The following is a 24,337-nucleotide window of genomic DNA, read 5'->3' on the forward strand; positions in this document are numbered from 1 at the left end:
TAAAATCATATCCAAAAGTTATCTACCCATCCTGTTGCGCCACGTGCAGGTAAGCTTTAATGACTGAAAACCCTTTTGAAAAATAAACATTATATTGAAATCCGCCAACCCACTACCCTCACCATACAAACTTAGAAAAACCAACAATCCAAAGAAACACATGACCCCACTGTATTAGCGAAAGTGGAAAAGCATTCTGCCACGCTCAAGGCACGCGCCCAACGTATCCACTTAACATTTTCTAACCCCAAATCCATATCTAAGATGCCGTAAGCCATTAAAAAACTCCCCAAAATGTCAAAGAGATCAGGCTTCAACTAGTAAAGAGAATCCCCATTTTATAATAATGGCAGCCCATGTCACCTGTCCAGTCAGAACCCATATTACCCACAGGGAAAATCCATTCCTTACATAAGAAGAACTCCCTGAGTGTGGAGAACACACGCTCTTTAACACTCTCAAACTTTTCAACTCTGTTGAACTGCTCATAGAAATCTAAACTGTTGTCATGGACGAGAAAGTACCAAGCCTCCGCGTTTCTCAAATGGAAGCAAAGGAGTTGAAGAAAATCATAGATGAATTCGGAGAAGCTATTGTGGAGGAATTCGTGCATTCAATGCGTGAAAATTCAAGCGTTGTGATTACAATACCTCCGGAGAATGAAGACCAGAAAAGCATAGATATCCAGCAAAGAGGACAATGGCTGCGCGCCGCCGTTCTAGGAGCAAATGACGGCCTGGTCACCACCGCCTCGCTTATGATGGGTGTCGGCGCAGTACAAAAGGACTCAAAAACGATGGTGATGTCTGGACTGGCGGCGCTGGTGGCGGGCGCCTGTAGCATGGCTATCGGCGAGTACGTTTCCGTACAAACGCAGCGAGATGCTGAGCTGTCCAACCTGAAGAGAGAAAAGCAAAGCAGAGATCCTGCTTCTCCAGTTGTGTTATCCAAGGAAGAAAAAAAGGGGCTTCCAAACCCTACTCTGGCGGCTTTTGCATCGGCCTTGGCATTTGCTGTTGGAGCAGCTTTGCCTTTGCTCTCTGCTGCTTTTATTGTTGACTATGTTATTAGGGTTTCAGTTGTGTCTGGAGTTTCGACATTGGTTCTTGTTGTGTTTGGCGCCATTGGAGCTCATTTTGGGCGGTCGTCTGTGTGGAAAGGGAGTTTAAGAGTTTTGATTGGAGGATGGCTTGCCATGTTGGTGACTTACGGTTTGCTGAGGTTCTTTAAGGCTACTACAGGAGTGTAATTAGGGTTTATGTTTGAGAGTTGTAATAAGCTTTCTGTGCAGGAGTTTGAGTAGGTAATTACTATATAGTAAAATTCTAAATACAAGTCCACAGTTCTTAGCTTTATCTTTCTTAGGGCGGAAGATTTAACAATAAGATCAGGTTGCCAAACAGCCTAAGAGGATCTGTATTTTCTGCATTACTATTGCAAACATCGTCTAAACCGTAATGTTTCAAAATTGCTCGTTTTCTCTCCTCCGGTTTTTGGGCTGCTTGTTTACTTTACTTTACCTTTCAAATTACATTTACACATTGAAAATAACTGTAAACATTCATAACAGTTCACATTATTAATTTTTCATAATAGTTAATTTTTTTTTGTCTAGTTAGTGTTAAAATTCTTGTCAAATGAATATCTATTTCCATTTTATTTCCATGTATGACTAAATTATTTATTAATTAATTATTAATTATTAAGTTTATTTTTAATTATAATGTATTTATAATTCTAAATAAATTAATCGGGAGAGGCTCGAAACTTTACATAACTCCAAAAACTAGTAAGTGATAAAAATCAAGGGCTCACAAAGATTGATGGCCCTAGACTAGGATGCCTACTATAAAAAAGGAACAAAACCTAGTAGGCATCCATCACAACAAACTAAACCTAGAGCACGAACAAGAAGAACCAAAAGACCAAAAAATAGAGTAGAACGGACAACCCCTGAAGGCATGAATTGATGGCCTATGTAGTGAGGGACACCACCAACTTCCTATCTTGGTTCATTTCTTTAGTATTTTTTGAAAAAGGAGAGCTTCTTATTAGATCCTTTCTTAGAGGAGATAGCTCAAGGGAATTTGAGGTTGCCTTCACCTTTGACACATACATCTCTAGCCCACTGGTAGTGGAGAACTCCAAATGGTTTTGCTCGCCTCCTTTTAATTTCTTCTTGCATGTCTTGGAGAGCAACTTAGTTCTTCTCAGTAATCTCTATATTCCGAGCAAACATATCCTCCATTTTCCTTTTCATGGACTCCTCATTATTTTGTAGAGCCTCTACTACATCCACCAAATCCTTAGTATCATTTCCCTGGTTCATTTTTTTACCAAGTCCCTTCACAACCTTCTCCATAACTTCCCATTGTTCAACCAATTTAGTGAATTTACTAGCTGCCATCCAAACTCTCTGGTCCTTTTCTCCATTTCCTCACTCGAAGCTCTTGCATCTGCTTCAACAATGGCTTGAAGTTGGTTGATTTCTTCATAGCGACATCAAATTGTCCAGGTACCCAATGTATGACAAGATCATGTTAATTGAAACCCTCACAAAGTCTATTAACCTTTGCTGCAAAGAGGGGAATTCCTCCTAAATTAGAACATTCATTGGTGAAGAAGGAGGGGTAGGAGGGATGGTAGTATTACTCATCAAGTTGTCAAGGGTCCTTTTAGACCTAGTGGGTGAAGAATAAGTTATCTCCTCTAAATCTTGGTCAATAATTTCCTACTTTTTAATAGAGCATTCATCACAATGGGGGCAAGAGGGTTTTTAGATTTAGCAGTTCTAGAGGGGTTAACCTAGGTAGGGATTTTTTGTAGCTTTGGGGTGGCTTTAGTATCAATCGAGTTGACCAAAAACTCAACACACAGGTCAGGGTGAGAAGGATTAATTGTTGGACGACAAAATGGGGTTAAACCTAGGTGAAAATTATAAAGGTGTAGGATGAGACCTTTGTGTAAGGGAAGGGTACCTTTAGATATAGCCACCATGACAGATTGAGAAATACATGAGAAAATCAAGAAGGGAAATTTTATTTTGATGTCGTATAATGATTAAGAATAGGAAATAGCTGGGAATGGATGTTTTTAAACTTCCCATCTAGGGTAAAATTTTTTATCAATAGCAATACAACCTCTTTCCAAATTATTACCAAGTTGTCCCTTTTGAATCTAATTTAAAGATTTGCTACATTCTCTCTTGGGCCCATAAATATTTTGAAGTCCTCCTTATAGTTTCCTTTATGCTTTTTTGGGAAGAGCATGCCTTACACAACCAACCCAGTGGTGGTCATAATAGTTTCCATTGATACTATGAACTCCGCCTTCCCCACCTAGACTTCTCCTTCCTTATAGGACTAGAAAAATTATTTTGATAATGAGGGGTCAAAGCCCTTCATGCCTTCCACATAGGTTTTCAAATTACCTTCAACCACTTTCTCCTAGAGAACCTATTTACTTTGAATTTATTACAACTATCAGGTTTTGTTTGAATTAAATCACCTCCCATTATCACCATAGTAAAACCAAAACTAGAAGCCAAAATAGGGTTACACAAACTAGATTTATGAATAACGCAATAGAAGGTGCTTTTAGAAATGTCACTTTCTCCACCTTTAAAAAGCCAATTTCACTTTATGATTGATGTATGTTACGGACAAGATACAAAGCAAAAAGGAAATTTTCAAATCTTTAGGACATTGATATTAATATCCTCTTTAATCATGGGATAAATATTTATGGGCAATTAGTGTTGATCCGTCCAAATTTTAATCTCCTCAAAGAAAGGACCAAGTTTGGCTAACTTGTGTATAGTCCTTTGGCCTTCCTTTAGGATATGTTGATATGTAATGTGGTCCACTATAGAAATGACATCTTGGCACCTTGAAATGATGTCTCCCACTGGCCATCCTGGTTTCGCTAACCTTTGTAACATCATAATAACAATCTTGGATTTTCCTTCAATAATTAATTTTCATCCTTTATTTCTTGTGATAGAAACGCAATGAAATGTAACCATCACCTAAGGCATGTTGGAGGTTTGAATACCTAGATTGGCCACTTACTATAATTTATTTAAAGTTAATTGTATTTTTTTATTTAATATATGATAACTATATTTCTTTCTTTACCTTAATAATTATAAATTTTTAATTTATATAAATTAATTTAATAGATATTTAATGTTAAATGTTACAAGAATATTATGGAGTATAGATCTTTATTTATAGATACTTCTCTTCAATTTTTAAAATTCTTTAGAATGATTTGGTTTAAAAATTTATCTTTTTATTTATGTTACTTAAGCCTTTCCAATTTTGTTAATTTATTTTGTAGATTTTTACTATATAAACTTTAATGAGAATGGTTAATGTTAAGAGATATTTATGTAATTTATTCAAACATAAAAATAATCACATTCATCTTTTTTATCAAAAAAGAATACTATATCTTTTATCATAAAAAATACACATGAAATTAATTTTTATTTTCACCAATTTATAACAAGACAATCATCGATTAATAAATCTAGATTATTATTTATGTTAAATTCCTTGTATTTAAAAGAGTGAGCATAAAATAAGGGGGTATGTCCCTAGTTTAAAGTTTCATACAAAAAATGGGCTAAAATGTTTGTGAAGATGGCTAAAACTTGGTAGAATTTTCTAGGGAAAAGGAAGGAGAATACACAAAGGATTAGGGAGTTATGAAACTTTAATAAAGATAAGATTTGAAGAAAGATAAGAGAATGCTAAAATAGTAAAAGAAGGTTATTGTCTAGAACTAAGGCCAACTAGGGCTGGAAATGTAGGATGGAAGCAAATTTTCTAAAGGGCCAAATGAAAGTTGGACAAGACAAAGCTTAAATTCCTTGTCTTTTAAAGAATGAGGATAAATTAAGGGCGTATGTCCTTAGATTAAATTTTCATACAAAAAATAGAATAAGAAGTTTCTGAAGATGGCTAAAAGTTGGTAGAATATCTTAAGAAAAAAGAATGGTAATATAAAAAGGATGCGGGAGTTAGGAATCTTAAAAAATAAGAATAAAATTGAAGAAAGATATGAGAATGTTAAAAGTGTAAAAGAAGGTTATTCTCTAGATCTAAAGCTAACTAGGGTTGAAAATATAGGATGGAATCATTTTTTCTGGAGGGCCAAATGAAAGTTGGAAAAGACAAACCTTAAGCCAAATAATTTTGATAAGAGATGGATGCACAAAGGTAACTCAAGGGTAGTATGAGTGAAAAAAATTCATGCCTTCCAAAGTTACAAGAAATTTGTAAATCTTTTTACCTAGATTAAAATGAATTATCAAAATCAATAACTAGATATAGGGAATATGCAATTTCCATGAAATGGATGAGAGGATTTTCTACTGAGGCTAAAGTATATAAATGGATTCATCCAAATAGACAAATGAGATTAATGTTAAATAATTAACAAGATGATTTTTGTACTACTAGTGTACCAATTAAGTGAAAGAAAGAAATAAGTTTTAAATAAAGGAATATTTCTAATGAATGGTTTGGGTTTCTATACATCATGGCATAGATTCCTCATCTCAACCTAATAAACTGAAACATCTAAAATATCCCAGTTTTTTTTCATCACTACAACCTCACAAGGGAGTATTTTAACTCAAAGACCCTAAAAATCAAGTTAAAAATGGGTCTTTAATTAAAATTTATTATAAGATCAAGAATGGAAATATTGGGATGTATGCTATAATTCATGTATCAATAATCCTGGAGATGCTTTTATTGGAAGAATTGGATTTTAGATCAAAATTTTGTATTTGGAGGAAAAATATAGAAAAGAAAACATTCCCTAGAAGATAATGAGAGGGGAGCTTGATTAGGTAGGAAATGTATTAACCACAAAGAAAAATAAAAAAATAATGAGAGGATAAGGGTTATATAAAAAAATACTATCAACTCTCCCTACACATCTATCCTATTTGATATTCCAAGGTCAAAGTAAACTATAGCTTTAGAGGAATTAGAGGACCGATAAAAAAATAATAAATTCCCCCATATTTAAAGAAAAATGAAATCATTTATTAAGAAATATGTGTATTAGAAGATGTGTAGTTGATAGTTTCAAGTGGTTCTTTTCACATGGCCTCACATTAGGGTTATCTTACAAAGTATGAAGAATTTGATGGTGGGATGGTGTATCTTAGTGATGATTCACATCTAAAGGTTGTTGGTTGTAAAAGAGTCAATATTTGATTCACTAATAAAAAAAGTGAATGAGACTAATGATTTAATGCATATCCCGAGTTTTGCAAATTCTACTCTTTGTAAGTAAATTGGGTGATGTGGGTGTGTAGGTTGTCTTCTCGTAAGGATAATGCAAGATTACTAGACTTTCTATGGTTATTGGTAAGGGTGAATAGATTGGAACCTTGTATAAGTTGAATGCCAGTATAATACAACTTAATAGTACTTTTATGGAGTCCAAAAAAAGGGTTCTAGATTCTTCATCGTCACTTTAGATTGATCTATGGATAGGAATATTGCTTCTAAATTTTATTCTCATGCTTTATATGTACCTAAAGGCTCTAATATTTTGGAAATGAAACTTCCAACAATGAATATGATGTAATGAAACAAAATACTTGGTCACATTGGTGAGAAGGGTCTCAAAACCCTAAAAAATAATTTTTTTGATGAGGCTCAAATTGATGATTGTAATCTTGAATTCAATTTCTATGAACATTGCATTTATGATAGTTAAAACCACGTTGAAATTTTCTCAAGCTCTCACAAATATTTTGAGTTGTTGGGCTTGATAAGTTGATTATTCTGTTAAAATAAAATCTCAATTCTTTAGTTAGTTTAACGAGTTTAGGGCCCTTGTTGAAAATTAGACTAGTAGAAAGTTTAAGTATTTGAGGATTGACAATGGTGGTGATTTTTCCCTCACAAATTTTGATAGGTTATAAAAGGACCATGGTATTGAGAGGTTTAAGAAAACTTCATACACCCCTCAGTTGAAAGGACTTGCAAAGATGATTAATAGGACATTGATGGAGTGGGCTAGGAGTATACTTAGTGGTGATAGAATTGAAGAAAAGTTTTGGGTTGAAGTTGTAACCATTTCCTACTCTCTAGTATACATATCTCCTACATCAACATTTGTTTATAAGACACCTATAGAGGTGTGGTTAGGAGAAATCCTTAAATGGAACAACTTAGAGTATTTGGTTGTGAATCTTATGCTCATGTTCTTGAGTGAAAAAAGATATATTTTGGAGAACAATTCTATTGATTGCATCTTTATTATCTATAGTGTCAATGTAAAATGGTACAAGCTCTCGGATCTAGTGACAAAGAAGGTAATCTATGATATCTAAGTAAGAGATGAAACTTTCCAATATTGAGTTGTAGCCAAAGATAGAGATGAAACTACGAAATTCTAATAAACCTGATGATGAGGAGAGCTCTAGTAACTCTAAAAATTTAGAAGTAGATGAACCTCAACCCTAGCCTTTAAGAACATCTAGAAGAATAAGAAAACAAATTAATAGGTTTTTTTATTCATTATTAGATTCTAGTTGTATTTTTTCATTGAATGTTAATATTCATGAGCATATGACTATTAGGGAGACTATGAGTATGAGTGATGTAGAATCTTAAATGAAATCAATGGATGATGCGATAAAATATCCAAAAGGGAATAATAGTGGGTAATTGGCAACTTTGCCTAATATACATAAGATTGTGGGATGCAAAGGGTATTCCTAGGTTGAGGGAATATAGTATGTTGATATTTTCTCTTATTATAAAGATGGCATTCATTCATTTATTGTTATCTCTTTATATAGCTCATGACTATGAAATTGAGAAAATAGATATGGAGACAATATTCCTTCATGGTCATTTTGAGGAAGAAATTTGTATGTCACAGCTAGAGCATTATCTAGTGAAAGATAAAGAAAATACAATTTACATGTTGAAAACGTCTGCGTATGGTATACAATACTCTCCTAGAAAGTTGTCACCAAAGTTTGATACATATGTGTTGAGTTTGGGATTTCAGAGGTCTAAATATGATCATTATGTTAAATTCAAAATTCACAATGGTTGCATTCTCATTATTTCATTATATGTTGATGATATGTTACTATTTGGGAATGAATATTTAATTTCTAAATTAAAGTCTTAGTTGTGTGCATAATTTGAGATGAAAGATTTAGGTTCAACTAGGTACATTCTAGGGATGGGGATCAGAAAAGAAAAAGATAATAAAAATATTTGGTTAAGGCAATGTAAGTATGCAAATTCATATTTGGAGAGATTCAACATATTAGATCTATGATAGTTCTTGTTACATTAGGAACAAAATTATCTATAGAGGTTTATCTAAAATATTGTACTAAAGTGGGTGACATAGCTAATGTAACATATGCAAGTGTTATTGGTAGTATATACTAGATCAAGCATTTCCCAAGCAATGGGAGTACTTATTCAATATATGACTAATCATAGGAAAGAACATTGGGAAGCAATTAAAGGAGTGTTCAAATACTTTAGACCTACTTTTGAATATTACTTGTGTTTTCATGGTTATCCTACTAGATCTTAGGATTCTATGAGCATATATAAATATGTGGATTTATATTGGGTAGGTGAGACTAATAATAAAAGATCCACCAGTTGTTATATTTTTATTATGTTCAATGGTTCTTTTAGTCAGGTGAGTAAGTGGCAAGTTGTAGTCGCTTTGTCTATAATAGAAGCAAAGTATATGATAGCTATCCATGATTGTAAGGAAGCGATTTGGCTTAGAGAGTTGTGATCAGATATTAGGTCTAGTGCAAGATTGACAAAAAATCACATTGATGTTTCATTTAATTTTGTTCAAGATATGGTTGAGGATGGGAAGGTAAACTTACAGAAGTTTGATACTTTGACAAGTATTGTAGATTCTTCGACAATTCATTTGAGCATAAACAAGTTAAGATGGTGTTCAAGCTCTATGGGCCTCTCATCCCACTATATTTGATTTATAGGTGTAGACACCTAAAATTGTCATGTCTAATTAAATAAATATCTTTATTTATTTAATTATTTTAGTCTAATTCTTCTATTAATTAAATAAATCTTCATTTATTTAATTAATTCATTTATCTTCTTCTAGCCCTATTTCTCATTTAAATAAATACTTTTATTTATTTAAATTACCCTTTTCCTAAATTAAATAAATATCTTATTTATTTAATTGATCCCACTTCCTCTATTAATTAAATAAATCTTTATTTATTCAATTAATTCATTAGTCTTTTCTACCTATGACACATGTCATTCATCTCTTAATTCCTACACTACCTACCCTTTCATTATTTTATTATTTTCTTTACCTACCCTCTAATCAGAGTCGACCATTTATCTTTTACACCTCTCAATCTTATCCTTCCATTTCATATAGTGTCTTCTATATAAGGGGACGCTTCCTTCATTATCAAACCCTAACTAACTCAATTACGCACTCGACTAAACTACGCCTTTTGCACTTTCATATGCGATCCTACTTGCAACCACATTTCCGTTCTTTGTTGAGCTCTTGTGCACATAAAATCTGAGAGCAAATATATCAAGCAAGATCAATGGAGATAGGAAGAATGGAGATCCAAACCCTAGTGGACATGTCATGGTATAATCTTTGTGATTTCATTTGGTTTGCATTGTCTTAGGTAATCTTCATATGTTATGGTGGATCTTTGTTGTTGTTAGGCTAGGGTTTTTGTGGTTGAATCTATTTAGTCTTTAATTGTTGTTATCCATTTTCACCGTATACATTTTGGCACGCCCGGTGGGACTCTTGTCCCTTTTTGCATTTCACGTCTTTTGTTGCAGATTTTGTGTTTTGAAGTTGTAGATCTGAAATTTCTGAAAACATTTTGATATTTTCTTGTGTGCGTAATTTCGGATTGCATTTTTTATTTTCTGCCATGTTTGCGACATCTGGAATCGCGTCTGCATCCTTGATAGTATTTCATTTTTTTGTAGAGTCCAAAAGTTGCGTTTGTGTTCCCTAGTCGCATCTGTGGAGTTTTCAAGCGCGTCTACATCTAGGAGCCGCGTCTGTGTTTTGGAACCACGTCTTGTTGGATTTAGGTGTTTCTGCGAAATTTTATAGTGTTTGTGTTTCTGATAACCGCATCTGTGTGAATTTGTTAAATTTTGGGTTTTTTTCTTTCTTTGATTCGATTTTGCATCATTCAGATTTTAGATTTGGTTTATACTGAGCTAACATCTTCAGATCTAGCTAACGAAATTGGTGCAGCTTGTCTTCAAAAGAAAAAAATTATTTTGTTGAAGGCCCCTATTTCACAAAGTCTTTTGGATCCAAAATTTACCTAACTTGTGTGCTTGCAGGAAGGGGTGATTATTTGAAACAATCCAAACTACTAATAGATATTTGTTGCAAGACCTTGGCAAGGGTTTTTGATCTTTATTGTGTGCCTTGTTTTCATAGATTAGCAAACACTTCAATTGGTACACTAAAATTGAACCATTGTCTTTTGTGTCTTGAGCAATAGGCTCTTTTTGTTTAATCTTTAGAGGGCCTATCTCCCCATGTGGTCAATAGGACTACTAGTGAGGAGAGAATGACCCAAGTGGTAGCAAAAGAAAAGCCATCTTCTTCCAAACCACTATAAATAACTGTATCCATGGTGAAAACTATGGATAACGTGTGCTGATTAGTTCATACCGACACTATGTCTCCCCATAAACCCGTTTGATCAAATTTATTTGATCATTTGTAGGGAGTAACCCCTACCGGCTAGGAGCCTTCTGTATTTACAAAGCTGAAAGTGCCACATGTATGGCCACATGAGTGGATGCCCTTACTAGAACCTTTTTGTTTTAGAAGCCAAAATCCTTCTAGTTGTCGAGGCAGGAGGTCGGACCTGTGGTAGCGGCCCACACACATACAGTTCTTAGCAGAGATACAAAGTTCACCACGAGGAGTTTTCGTGGGGACTGATGCTTGGCTGCCCTAAGAAGTGAGTGCCGAGGGTGGAGCCAGTGGGGTCAAGCATACAAGTATCCACTCTGAATAGTGTAGCCTTGGGGGAAACTCCATGTGGGATCAACAACTATTGTCTTGGCCAGCCATAAGAATTGTGCTTGACTTATTTTGAACAATCAAACATTGAAGACCAAACATCAAAACATTGTGTCTTTTGTGTCTTCAAGTGTATGCAAAACAATTTTACATCAAACAACACACTTTTTTTGGAGTCATTTTGAGTCTAAACACTTGCAAACATTGAGTCCTCATCAACACTGTGTCCTCTTGTCATGAAAAATAGTCAAACATTCAGATTTGGTCACAACAAAACAACTTCATAGATTGGAAAAATTACACAAAGTTTGTAGAAACGCGTCTGTGTCTGACAAACCCGTGTCTGTGTCATCTAAACGTGTCTGTGTCTGGCAGAACCATGTTTGTGTCATTTAAGCACGTTTTTGTCTAGAAGAACCATGTCTGTGTCATTTAAGCACATCTGTGTCTGACAGAATAGCGTCTATGTCCTTTAAGCGCGTCTATGAAGTATACAGGCACGTCTGTGTTCAAGATTGAAAACTTTCATAATTCAGCAAACAAGAACAGTCAGTTTAAGGCTTATTGAGCTTCCTAGGTTATCTCTTTGGGGTTCTTCATCTAGCATTCAACCTATCTTTGGGTCTCACAAAGTCCATCATTGCTTTACACCTTACATTACATTCACATTTGTCTAAACTTGAGTCAAAAGGTCACTTGCTTGTCCTCATCTTATTTTGTCAACACAATACATACATACAACATTTTGCTAAGTGGTCCCTCATCAAGGTCTATCACCTTTGGGTCTCATTTGGTCTTACTTAGAGTCAAGGTCAACTTAGCTCATCAAGAGAAACTATCCTCTCTTTGGAAGTCACACCTACTCTACTACATGCATACTTGGTCTTACACTTTGGAATTGCAAGTACACCTTAGATTCATTTACATTTCATCCAACTCTTGGTCTTCCATACTCTTTCCATTTTCATCTATTCTCAAACATCTTGGTCAAAACCTAGTTCATGGTTTAAATCCGTTCCCAAAAATCTAGGAGAGAAGCTAAAGAGGCTCAAGAGTCCGCAAACATGAGTTCCTATGAGTATGATAATGATGTCTTTTTCAATTCTGATCATACTACATTACCTAACATGGATGCTTATAGAAACATTCCAAATGTGGAGAACATAGACACTACAAACAACAATGATAAACACAATGACAATATTGACAGCATTTCAGTACATTCAATAGAAGTGGAAGACTCTATTATGGATCCCAATTTCAATCAATTGGTTGAGAAAATAATGAGGAGAGATAGAAAATATTTCTTACAAGTGATAGCACAAAGTGGAGCCAAGATTCCTCATGATTTTGACATGTCTCAAATAATGGAAAATTGACCTTTGCAACAAACTCACTCCAACATGGATCAAAGGAGGCCTAATAGTGGAGGCAATAGAGGACCACATATGGTGCCTGAATCACCATCATCTTTGTTTCAAAAACCAAAGGTCCCATACACACATGGTCAAGCATATGATACTCACCTTCGCAAACCATTATGGAAATCTTATGCAGAAAAATATACTCAATCACATACCAATGCTAAGGACCAATCACCAAAGCAATTAGATATTCAAAAACATACTCAAAATTTGGACGCAAGGAAACCTCATGTCAAATTTGGGGGAAACACATTAGAACAAACTCATGACATGCCTGTAGAGTATGGTATACATGGACAAAATAGATATTCCATTCCTCATCATGACTCTATACCAAGTGGTCCATATACGCAGCATCATTATAGACCCCCTCCATATGAACATGTGTATGATCAATATCATCCATATATGCAACATGCTCCTCCTCCACCCAGTGGTTCAGGCATGGGGTATGGTCCAAGAAGTCGATCTCCACCTACGAACAATTTGGAACAGCAAATTAAGGACTTACAAAAGAAAATGGAGGACATAAATACACCAAAGCCAACTTACTCAATGAGAGACATATGTCCTTATCCATTTGACAAGAGCATTCCAATGCCTCCATTTCCTATACATTTCATGATGCCTAAGTTTGATAAGTATAGAGGCAAAGGGGATCCTAAGGCACACATAAGACAATTTTTCATAGCTTGCATTGAGGTAGCAGCAGAAGAGACATATTTGATGAGATTATTCCCACAAAGCTTAGGTGATCAAGCTATGGAATGGTTCTCTCAACTTCCACCTAGTATTAAGTCATGGGGTGACTTAGCAGAGGCATTTATTCAACATTTCTCATACAACATAGAGACAGATATATCAGTCACTATTTTGTGTAACAGCAAGCAAATGGATGGAGAGTCCTTTTCATCATTTTTACAAAGATGGAGGAATCTAGCCAACAGATGCTCTTGTGAAATTCCACAAAAACAAATGGTAGAGATGTTCACCCAAAATGTTAACAAAGACATTGGTTATGACCTAAGAAAAGCTTGTTTGTCCACTTTTAGGGACATCATTGAAAAAGGCTTAGCAATAGGGAAGGTCCTAATTGAACAAGGAGTCATTAAGATATTAAAGGAAAACAAAGAGGACTTTAAAGGAAAAGACAAGCCAAGATTTTGGAATAAAAATAAGAACACGGTCAATGATGGTGTTGTGGATGCCAATACAGTGTGACCTAAAATCATTTTTTCTGGATCAAGCTCTACAAACAATCAAGTGAATACTCAAACAAATTCAAAGTCACAAAGGAAGTACACTCCATTGGGAGAACCACTTGAGTCAGTTTTCAAGAAGCTAGTGGCAAACAAGGTAATCACAGTTCCAGATTTTTCTCCATATGAACCAAAGGTCAAACCAAATTGGTGGAATGATGATGAGTATTGTGAATTTCATAAGAGCAAGGGTCATAAGATAGGAAATTGCCATCGACTGAAGAACATCATACAAGATCTTATTGATAGAGGTGACATTGAGATTGAGGGACACTCATCCAATCAAGAACATGAGATGTTTAAGGAACCATTCCTAAAGCATGACAAGGGAAAAGCTAAAGCCACAGATGAACATACCAACTATACTAGAGCATCTTATAACTATGATTCAACTATCAATCACATCTCAATGGACAATTATGTCTCTACCATTATCATCAAGGACAAAACGCCTAAGAATTCTACCCAAAGACCCAAGATTGTCCTAAAAGGCATTGGATCTTCTTTCGAACCTACCTCTGAATGTAATGTTAGAACTCGTCGAGGTAAATTCACTTTGCAAGGTTCTCTAGCTAAAAATACTGCTTCCTCATCGACCAAGCCTGAGTATGACCTTGTAGAACAGTTAGGGAAGAGACCTATGCTCATCTCCATCCTTGAGCTCTTATGCATATCCCCCACACATAAAGCCATTCTTGATAAAATCTTGAGAGACACTATTGTTCCTACTGATTTGAACATGGACCAGTTTCAAGCCATGGTGGGATACCTTTCCATTCCACACTCCCTTACATTCACAAAAGCTGATGATGCCTCTGTAAGTCAGACACATAATGCACCTTTACACATTGAAGCCTTCATACACAAACATCAAATAAAACAAGTCTTGATAGATGGAGGAGCAGGTCTGAACATTTGCACATTGAGTACTATTAAACAATTGGGATATTCTGATAAAGCTATGAATTCTACAAACAAAATTACCATCAAGGCATATGATGATGAAGAATGTTCATCCAAGGGCACAGTCACCTTACCTTTCAGAGTTGGGCCAGTTACGAAGGATGTGGTTTGTCAAGTCCTAGACCTAGATATCACATACAATATATTACTAGGACATCCTTGGATTAATGAAATGAGCGCAGTCCCATCCACATACCACAAATGTATTAAGTTTCCTCACAATGGAGTTGAAATAATAGTTAATGGAGATCCTAATCCATTCATATACTGCAATAACTTGAGACCGAAAACTGAGACGATCATTCCTAGTAATCGCGAAGTTGTTCCTTCTTCTGCATACATTTATCCTAAATCATTAAAACCTTTGACCTCAAAACAAGGTGATCTTAAAGGCAAACTCCAGGACAAGGGCATGGGTGAATACACTTTGAATCAAACCATGTACTTACAACAAGTCATGAGTTGACCAAAAGAATATGGAAGACCACAAACTAATAAGCAGGTATCTATCATTATACTCAAATGGGACCCTACTATCTTTCAAAGATGGGGTGAACTGGAAGAGGAAGACTTATACAAAATGCTTTACAAAAACCTTGAAAATGATACACAAGATCACATCAGTATACCACGTGAAAAGTATGGCAAAGGGTTCAAAATCCTACAAAAATTTGGGTATGATGGCAAAAGCCCTCTTGGCTTAAGAAAGGAAGGCATCATTGAACCTTTACAACCTAAATTGACATTCAAAAAGGAATTCTCAAAGGGACTTGGTTTCATGACTTCCAAGGTCCACACTCAAAGGACAGAAGAAGCATTACAAATCAAAGCTGCCAAAATTCAATAAGAGAATTGCTTTTCCATAGACTCCAATGAATGGGAATGGGGTTCAGAAAAATCTACTAGTGACTATGAGCTCACCGAGACATTCAGAGAACCAGATGAACCCACAAAAGAAGAGGAATTTTATAGAAAATTCAAATTTGGTCAAGAAACAACCTTGGAGGATCCCATACAGTCCTTGCCTCTAGGTCCTAGGTTGAAATCACATAGAATGAGAACACATGTCCCAGAATGCGCTACTAGTGATGATAATTTGGATTCGTTCACGATCGAGACTAATGAGGAGAGTGCCAACAATGACCTTGATAACTACCTCGACATACTTGAATATAATTGCATATTCACTCTTAGCCCTGCTAACTTCGAAGACATCAAAGGCCTTCCCCTTGTTCACCAACAACTTATTGACTAGGACCATGAAGGACCTACACAGTTTGACACATTCCAAAATGATGAATCTTTAATTGACTATCTTGGCATATGAGATGATCTTGCCCTTGGAGACCATAAAGCGGGATACACTATAGAACTCAATAGCATGGCATATTTTGGTGAGGGTGTCGGGCCTTCTAGTCACAAAAATATAAAAATAAAAACAAACCAAGGGTCTTATGGCAAAAACCACATTGTGGCCCTGTCTGACCCCAAAAAAGTAAAAAGAAAGGATGTATCTGAGGGCGAAAACCTCTCTGAGGCACCCGAAGATGGAAGGCTCGACATTCTCCCAGCATCAGATGAGGAAAAGTCATCCATGTTGGTAGAGGAGACTATCAAAACAAACATTGGCACAGAAGAAGTTCCACACAACATATTCCTGGCTTAATCTTTGATAGAGTCAGAAAGGTCAAAATTCATAAGTTTCTTCATAGAACAACAAATCAACTTTGCATGGTCATACGCTAATATGCCTGGATTGGATCTGGATTTGGTAATGCATCATTTGATAGTTAAACCGGGGGCAAAACCAGTGAAACAGAAATTAAGAAAGATGCATCCACAAGTGGCATTATTAGTCAAAGCAGAGCTTGAGAAATTATTGGATGTCGGATTCAACGCCCAATTGATTATCCTGAATGTATCTCCAACTTAGTTCTTGTTAGTAAACTAGATCATAGTATCAAAATATGTATAGATTTCAGAGACATCAACAAAGCTTGTCCTAAGGATGATTTTCCATTACCAAATATTGACTTGATTGTCGATCTCACAGCAAGTCATGCGATGCTATTTTTGATGGATGGATTCTCTGGTTATAATCAAATAAAAATCACATCTGAGGATCAACACAAAACAACATTCACTTGTCCTTGGGGAACTTTCTATTGGAATGTCATGCCCTTTAGGTTAAAAAATGCAGGAGCTACATATCAAAGAGCCATGACTACTATCTTTCATGATCTCATGCATGTTACTGTGGAAGATATGTTGATGACCTCTTGGGTAAATCAATAGACAAAGATACACATTTGGACATACTTTCAATCATCTTTGATCGGTTGGAAAAGTATAAATTAAGATTAAACCCCAAGAAATGTGTCTGTGGAGTAACCTTCGGGAAGCTCCTAGGATTCATTATATCAAAAAGAGGAATCAAAGCCGATCTAGTAAAAGTCAAGGCCATCCTAGAGATGCAACCACCAAGAAATATCAATCACCTTCGATCTTTGCAAGGGAGACTCCAATCCATACGAAGATTCATAGCACAACTTGTGGATAAGTGTAATCATTTTCAGCACTTGCTACATAAAAACATCAAATTCAAATGGGATGATAATTGTCAATGAGCTTTCCAGACACTCAAAGATTATCTTCTGAATCCACCAGTATTGAGGCCACTAGTTCCAGATCAACCTCTATTGCTATACATATCAACTACTTCAACAACACTGGGAGCACTCTTAGCACAACAAGTTGCTAAGGGCAAAGAAAAGGCAGTATACTATATCAGTCACACATTGGTGGGATATGAGCCAAACTACACACCAATTGAGCGTGCATGTCTCATTGTGGTCTTTGCTTTGCTGAAATTATGACATTACATGCTAACTCATAAAACTAAGTTGGTTGCAAGGATCGATCCATTGAAATACCTTCTCAACAAAGCAACACTTACTGGGCGACTAGCCAAATGCGTAATGCTCCTAAGTGAATTCGACATCGAGTATGTGGACAGAAAAGAAATAAAAGGACAAGCTATCACAGTTCAGTTAGCAAATGCTCCCATGTTAGATGATGTTCCTCTAATTTTAGAATTTCTAGATGAATCCATTTTAACAGTGTCACATGCACAACCTTGGCAACTATACTTTAATGGTTCATACACGCAGCATGGGGCAGGAGCTGGCATCCTCTTCATAACTCCTCAAGGGGATTCTATACCAAAATCATATCGATTATCATTTCCCTACACTAATAACATAGCAGAATATGAGGCATTAACAATTGGATTACAGATTGCAGTTCAGTGGAAGATCCAACAACTTCGTGTTTTTGGGGACTCTCAACTTGTAATTTGTCAGGCAACTAATGACTACCAAACAAAGGATGAGAAATTAATGCCCTATAAAAAAATGGTGAATGACCTGAAACAACAATTCACAAAGATAGACTTTGAGTGGATACCAATGGAGTAGAATAGAGTCGCGGATGCCATGGCTACAGTTACCTCGCTAATTGATCTACAATAGGATGAGACCCACTATGAGTTCTTAGGAGATAACCTTTTGGTTCCCTCATATGAAATCACTCCTACTGAGATGATATGTGTCATCGGTCCTAAGTCCCAGTTATACGGTTCCATTTTCACATACCTTCGTGACAATACCCTTCCTCCTAACCTATCCAATAACCAACATCGCACTTTCATTCACCAATCTTCTCGATACATCATTTTAGCTGATATCCTATACAGTTGAGGTCTAGATGGAACTCTTCTTAGATGTTTAGAAAGTGATGAAGCTCAGATCGTGTTACGTGAAGTACATGAAGGGATATTGTGTAGGGGAAAAAGCGAGACTAGACTAATATGCCCTAATCCTACCTTTTGACACACATTATGGAATACGAAAGAGCCTAGAGGTATCGCACAGTTGGCTACTTATTTTTGTGGAAGAGAGAGCCACGGGCTACCTATTAGGATTTCTATTCCTTTGTTGTAATTGAAAGATAAAATGATGCAAGTTCAATTCCTAACCCCAAAGTGCAAGTATGAACTAATAGCAAGATTGCAGAATTGAGTTTAAACAATGAAAAGCTGTAAACACAAGGACAATACAAGAATGCAGATGTATACCCAGAGTAAAAAGCTGAGTGAAAATGTTTAGGACGGGGGTGCGGGCGCCACTGTCCTGATACTTCTCTGGAAACTGCTCCTTAAACTGCCATTTTGCAACCTGAAAAGCTGTCGGAAATGCTGAAAGTTGCTATCTGATAGAAGGACCAGGGCGCCCAGCGCCTCTGTCCTAGGGACCAGGGCACCCAGCGCCCCTGTCCTAGCAGGACCAGGGCACCCCATGCCCTCGTCCTGGTCTTTTGGTCTGAAACTTGGTGTGAAGTTCTGTCTCGGTCTGCGTCCGTCGGATCTGCAACTTGCGGCATCGTCTAAATCCTGAAATCTGCACTTATATCTGAAAAGGTATGGTGGGCAGCTATATAGGGTTTTGCATTAGTCAAACCCCTACTTTGGTGATTTCCACCTCCATGAATAGCCAAGTTGTATTGTAATAGTATTGTGTGTGCAGACCTTGTGTGTGTGCAAGATCCTAAAATGCAAGTAAGCAAACTAGAGCAACCTAGAAAGTAAACCCTAATTGCTTGTAAATGATAATGTAAATGCTCCAAATCAAGATGCAAAGTGATCTAAAGCATGAATAAAAATGATATAATGAGGCTTATGCAAAGACATGAAAACAACATGAAATCATACCCAACCCCAAGGGAGGGGTACAAGCCAATCTTCAGTCAGTGATCCCTTATTGCTCTTCAATGTCTTCAAATCCCTAAATGGATGAATGAGATTGATGAATGCTTGATGGATGGATGTTGAATATTGTTAAAGTCTTCAAAGATCTGCTCTTTTGCTGCCTAGAAGGTCCTCAAACCAAAAATTCGGATCCTTTCAAATGAAGAAAGAGAGCTCTTATATATGAAACCCTAGGTTGTAATTTCAACTTTTGGCTGACCTAGAGATTGAATCTCCCGCCAATTTCTTGGGGTTAAGCTTTATTTTATGATTGGATTGTGCTCCTAAAAATTTGGGAAAAATGTCCAGGACCATGTGCACTCCGGGCGCCATGGTCCTGACAACTTTTCACCAAATTTTCAGGGCCATCGTATATGATGATTTTAGAGAGAATCTCAAAGTTACAGGTGACTTCAAAATGTTTTGACCCCCGAAATCAAGCCCCCAAGTTCAAAATAGGACCTAATTAGGGTTTTTGATTAAATGATGCATTGGAGGAATAGAATGAAAAGGGCACGCTTTAATGAAAGGGCCCAACTTTATGATGTGGAAGATGATGAAATAGAACCTTAGACTAATTAATTTAATTAATTAAGTGCTAAAGGGGAAATGCAATGCAAAATGCAAAATGCGCCAAGGTGGGTGCTAAACTAGGTATGAAATTGTACCACCCTAGTAAGTGCGTACAATTTACGACTCTACATTTAGCCCCCACTTTAGCGGTCATATGAGTACTACGTGCATATGCAAGCTAAAGTACATAAAAGTAAACATTATTTGAAAAAGGATATATCCATAAGTCTGTCGAACGAAGCCCCTAGCAGTATCTGCAGTACACAGTTAGGAACCGCACCCTACAAAACACACATTAGATCACAAAATCACCTAATGCTTACTAAGGAAAGTGATGAAATTTGGGAGTAGCTATATGCCCCCCCTATTTCGGCTTGCTTATTAGGGAGGTGAAACAGGATAGCATGTTTACTTATGACAAATTGTGTGAGAGATTATTGATGAGAGATTTTCACTGAAGAAGCTTCATTAGAGCACGTTTTGGAACATCTCGGGAGTAAGGGAATGAAAATATGATTCCTACGCAACAAACGGTTTGAAAATCACATCTCCCAAACTCAAGTTATGATGAAATGAGTGATAGAGGAAAATTAGGGTTTTGAAAATAAGGGAATGAAAATATATACCTTGAAAGTGACAATTGCATTTGTCACTTTGTTGATTTCTGAGTATTATTCATTGCAGTGGAGCCCACATAGCCATCATCATGCCTTCACGATGACCGGAGCATCCCACGAGGATGGAGATCATGCGACAGGCCGTGATCGATGACGAGCCACTGGACGAGGTGAGTTGACTGAACATTTGACTTTGACTTTCTGCATTTCTATTGACTTTGAGTTTCTGTGATCAAATGCAGGCCCTAGAATCTGACCCTGGGTCCCACCCAGGGCGCCATGGTCCTATCAGGGCGCCATGGTCCCTGTGGGGCGCCATGGTCCTTGTGGGGCACCATGGTCCTTTCAGGGTGCCATTGTCCCTGAAGGGTGCCCTGGTCCCCATCAGGACTTGGCAAGGGGTTTCAGGGTTAGCTTTCGATGTTCGACAGTCTTCATTTTTTTGCATTGATGACTGAGTACTGATTTCACTTATGTTTTTGCATTGCAGGGTCTTCCATACATGTGAGAGCACACTGCGGGGCAGATTCTTCACAGTCTGCGAGATCAGATTCCCCGACTGACTTAGGCAGAGAGGGATATGTTATCGATAGTGGGTTTATGGTATGCGATCCTCATGCCAGCCATTCGATTCCATCCTGTGATGTTGATGGCACTTATGGAGCGATGGGATCCTGACACATGTACATTCCATCTCCTAGTAGGAGAGATGACAGTTACACTTGAGGATGTGTACCGCATACTTCGCCTACCTATCAGAGGAGCCACCGTGACATACACGACCAATCGGTCAGCAGAGGACTATCAGAGGGAGCAAGTATACTGCATAGGGAGAGTCATGCTGAGTGAGACTAGAGGTCGCATCATGATCAGTTGGCTCTTACATCCTACAGGAGAGGTGCCCCTTGTGAGATGTCTTATGATTGCCATCATTGTACTAGCCGTCTGCCCTAATGGGCGAGGTACGCACATGTATGGGGGTCTCACATGGTGCATCAGGGCTATGGAGAGACATAGGAGAGTATATGCTTGGGGTTAGAGTATGCTTGCACATCTCTATCACGACCTCGAGGAGTATGTGTTTGGATAGTGTTGTAGCTTGATGACATGCACACTTTTGTAGGTGTGGATATTTGAGCACTTCACATGCACCAGGCCTGTCGGCTATCCGATGAGTGTGGCTAACAAGCGACCTAGGGTGTTTGCCTATCCACTTACCAGCGAGTGGAGATTTGGGGATCTACTATATTGGAGAGTGACATTTTATAGATTGATAGCTGAGGTGATAGTATGGAGACCATATCTGCGGATGCACAAATGGGATGAGATGGAGAGGCAGCTAGCATGCTTACAGAGGAACCGCCTACTGAGAGGACAATACTCACATATCATAGTTCCATTCTACCTTGACCAAGTACGGAGGCAATTTGGGCTAGAGCAGTGTGTTCCAGCCGATGTACCTATCTATACTTGACACTCACGAGTCCTTCCCAGACCCAGAGCAGTAGCGAGACCTATGATAGATGATATCGAGATTATAGATATAGAGGGATCCGATCAGGATGTGGTCACTGATTACTCCGTAGATCTCGGAGCACAACATAGGTATCTCTCATGGTTTGTGAGGACATACCCAGGGCCTATCTTTCCACCAGATTACCCGACAGGCCATCTAGGTCCATGGAGACATGGAGACTGAGATGAGGATCAGGGATCCAGATCAGAGGAGGCAGGAGATCCTGATCCACCCATAGGAGATCAGCCTAGTGCTGAGGAGGAGGAGGAAGAAGAGGAGGATGACATCGATAGAGATGATGATGAGGAGAATGAGGATGCAGGTGAGGATGCAGACGAGGATGAGGATGATGAGGAGGATAAGGATAGAGATGATGAAGAGGAGGAGGATAGAGATGATGAGGAGGAGTCAGATGCAACTCCCCACCATTCAGGAGATGATACCATAGCCTTGGATCCTCTTATTCCCCAAAAGGGGGAACCCAAGGCGATACAGAGAACTGTACCCCTTGTGCACAAATCATTTGAGCGTGGGGAGCCTAGTAGTTCTCAGTCACAGATGCTACCATATCATGATCCCTACTGGCATGAGGGAGATCCAGGTATAGTAGGCTTATATTGATTGATTAATGTTTTGATGATATAGAATGGTACTAATACAAAAAGTTGTTCTACTGCTACAGCTAATGTGCAGGAGTGGCATTCCTTGATTCAGCAAGTAGTGACAGATATTTCCATGATGGCATAGATCCCTAGTTCCTCACAGGTTGCTTATAGGCCTCAGGGGAATGCGGGTCAGCATGAGGACTTGTTTTACCCATTTCGAGTACAGGTGTACATATGGAGAGAGAGAGAGAGTTCTATCAGAGAACCTTCAGCGGGCACAGCGTGACCTAGCAGTAGCTCAGGCCGAGGCTACCTCGTATCGCACGATCCTTATGGATAGGGATCGTAGGAGTTCCTCGTGGAGTCATTCACGGTCTATATCACACTATACACCTATGGGTCCACCTTCACGGCCAGATCAGGAGGGAGCGTCTAGTCGTCACTCTCCAGCCACTAGCCCTACGGATGGGAGATGATCTCACATTTTGGATGTATAGTGACCTACTTTTGTATATGAAAACATGATCCACATATATATATATATATATATATATATATATATATATATACATGTTTCTCTTTGTCTCCAACATGTTATCTTTAATGTCTAAAACAATGTATATTTTGATTAAAGTTAATACATTTGGTAGAGGTACATGTATGTTTTGAATTTAATTTCCATGTGATTGATTTCTCAATGCTCCATGATTAAATTGATACATGTGTGACTTAATTAAAATATTTAATCAAGTACTACATTGATGATAGAGAAGAAATATGTGTTAAGCCTAAGAATCATATAACTAATGTGATTTAATTTTAAACTTAAACACAACATGATACGATTCTCCTTAACACATAAAGGCATTGTATAATATGCTAGCATAATTGAAATGTAAATCTTTTGCAATTTACATAAATGAATTCAAGATAAACTGTAAAGTAAAGAAACACGCTTGTCAAGAACAAAGCAATATAGATTAAACACAATATCATTTAATTCTATTTTCTCTAACCAAGATATGCTAACATATTACCGAATTTTGAAGAACTGAAAAGAAGATAGATGAAATGAAAGATAAGGAATGAGGAATTAAGAATAGTATCTACGCAAGTGCATAGCATTTATAGGTTCTTTAAGAGGCCTACTGTCTACATCTACTATTTTGTAAGCACCTAATCCATAATCATCAATAACAATATACGGTCCAAGCCAATTAGGACTAAATTTTCCCTTTTCTTCAGGTAAGGCATTCACATTGCACTGATTCTCATAGAGAACTAAGTCACCTATTGAGAAGGAACGTTGAATAACCTTATCATTATAGCTTCGTTGTAGAGTTTTGTGATACGCTTGAATATGCTCAAGAGTATTTATACCATGTTCATGAAGCATCTCAAGTTGTTGAAGTCTTTGTTCTCTATAAGAGTTATCATCTACTATACCTTTGAGAGAAATTCTTAGTGATGGAATCTCTAACTCTAAAGGCATAA

The 24,337-nt window shown here is 37.2% G+C and overlaps 1 protein-coding gene across 1 annotated transcript; it reads left to right on the top strand.

Moving 5' to 3' along the window:
• The first annotated feature begins 477 nt into the window (after positions 1 to 477).
• LOC131031419 (vacuolar iron transporter homolog 1-like) lies at positions 478 to 1,403 on the top strand. The gene has a single exon (XM_059218710.1). The coding sequence runs from the start codon at positions 509 to 511 to the stop codon at positions 1,247 to 1,249; it is 741 nt and encodes a 246-aa protein (XP_059074693.1). The 5' UTR covers positions 478 to 508; the 3' UTR covers positions 1,250 to 1,403.
• The last annotated feature ends 22,934 nt before the right edge of the window (positions 1,404 to 24,337 follow it).

This window comes from Cryptomeria japonica, chromosome 4, assembly GCF_030272615.1.
Source record: "Cryptomeria japonica chromosome 4, Sugi_1.0, whole genome shotgun sequence".
In the NCBI taxonomy this organism is placed as follows: domain Eukaryota; kingdom Viridiplantae; phylum Streptophyta; class Pinopsida; order Cupressales; family Cupressaceae; genus Cryptomeria; species Cryptomeria japonica.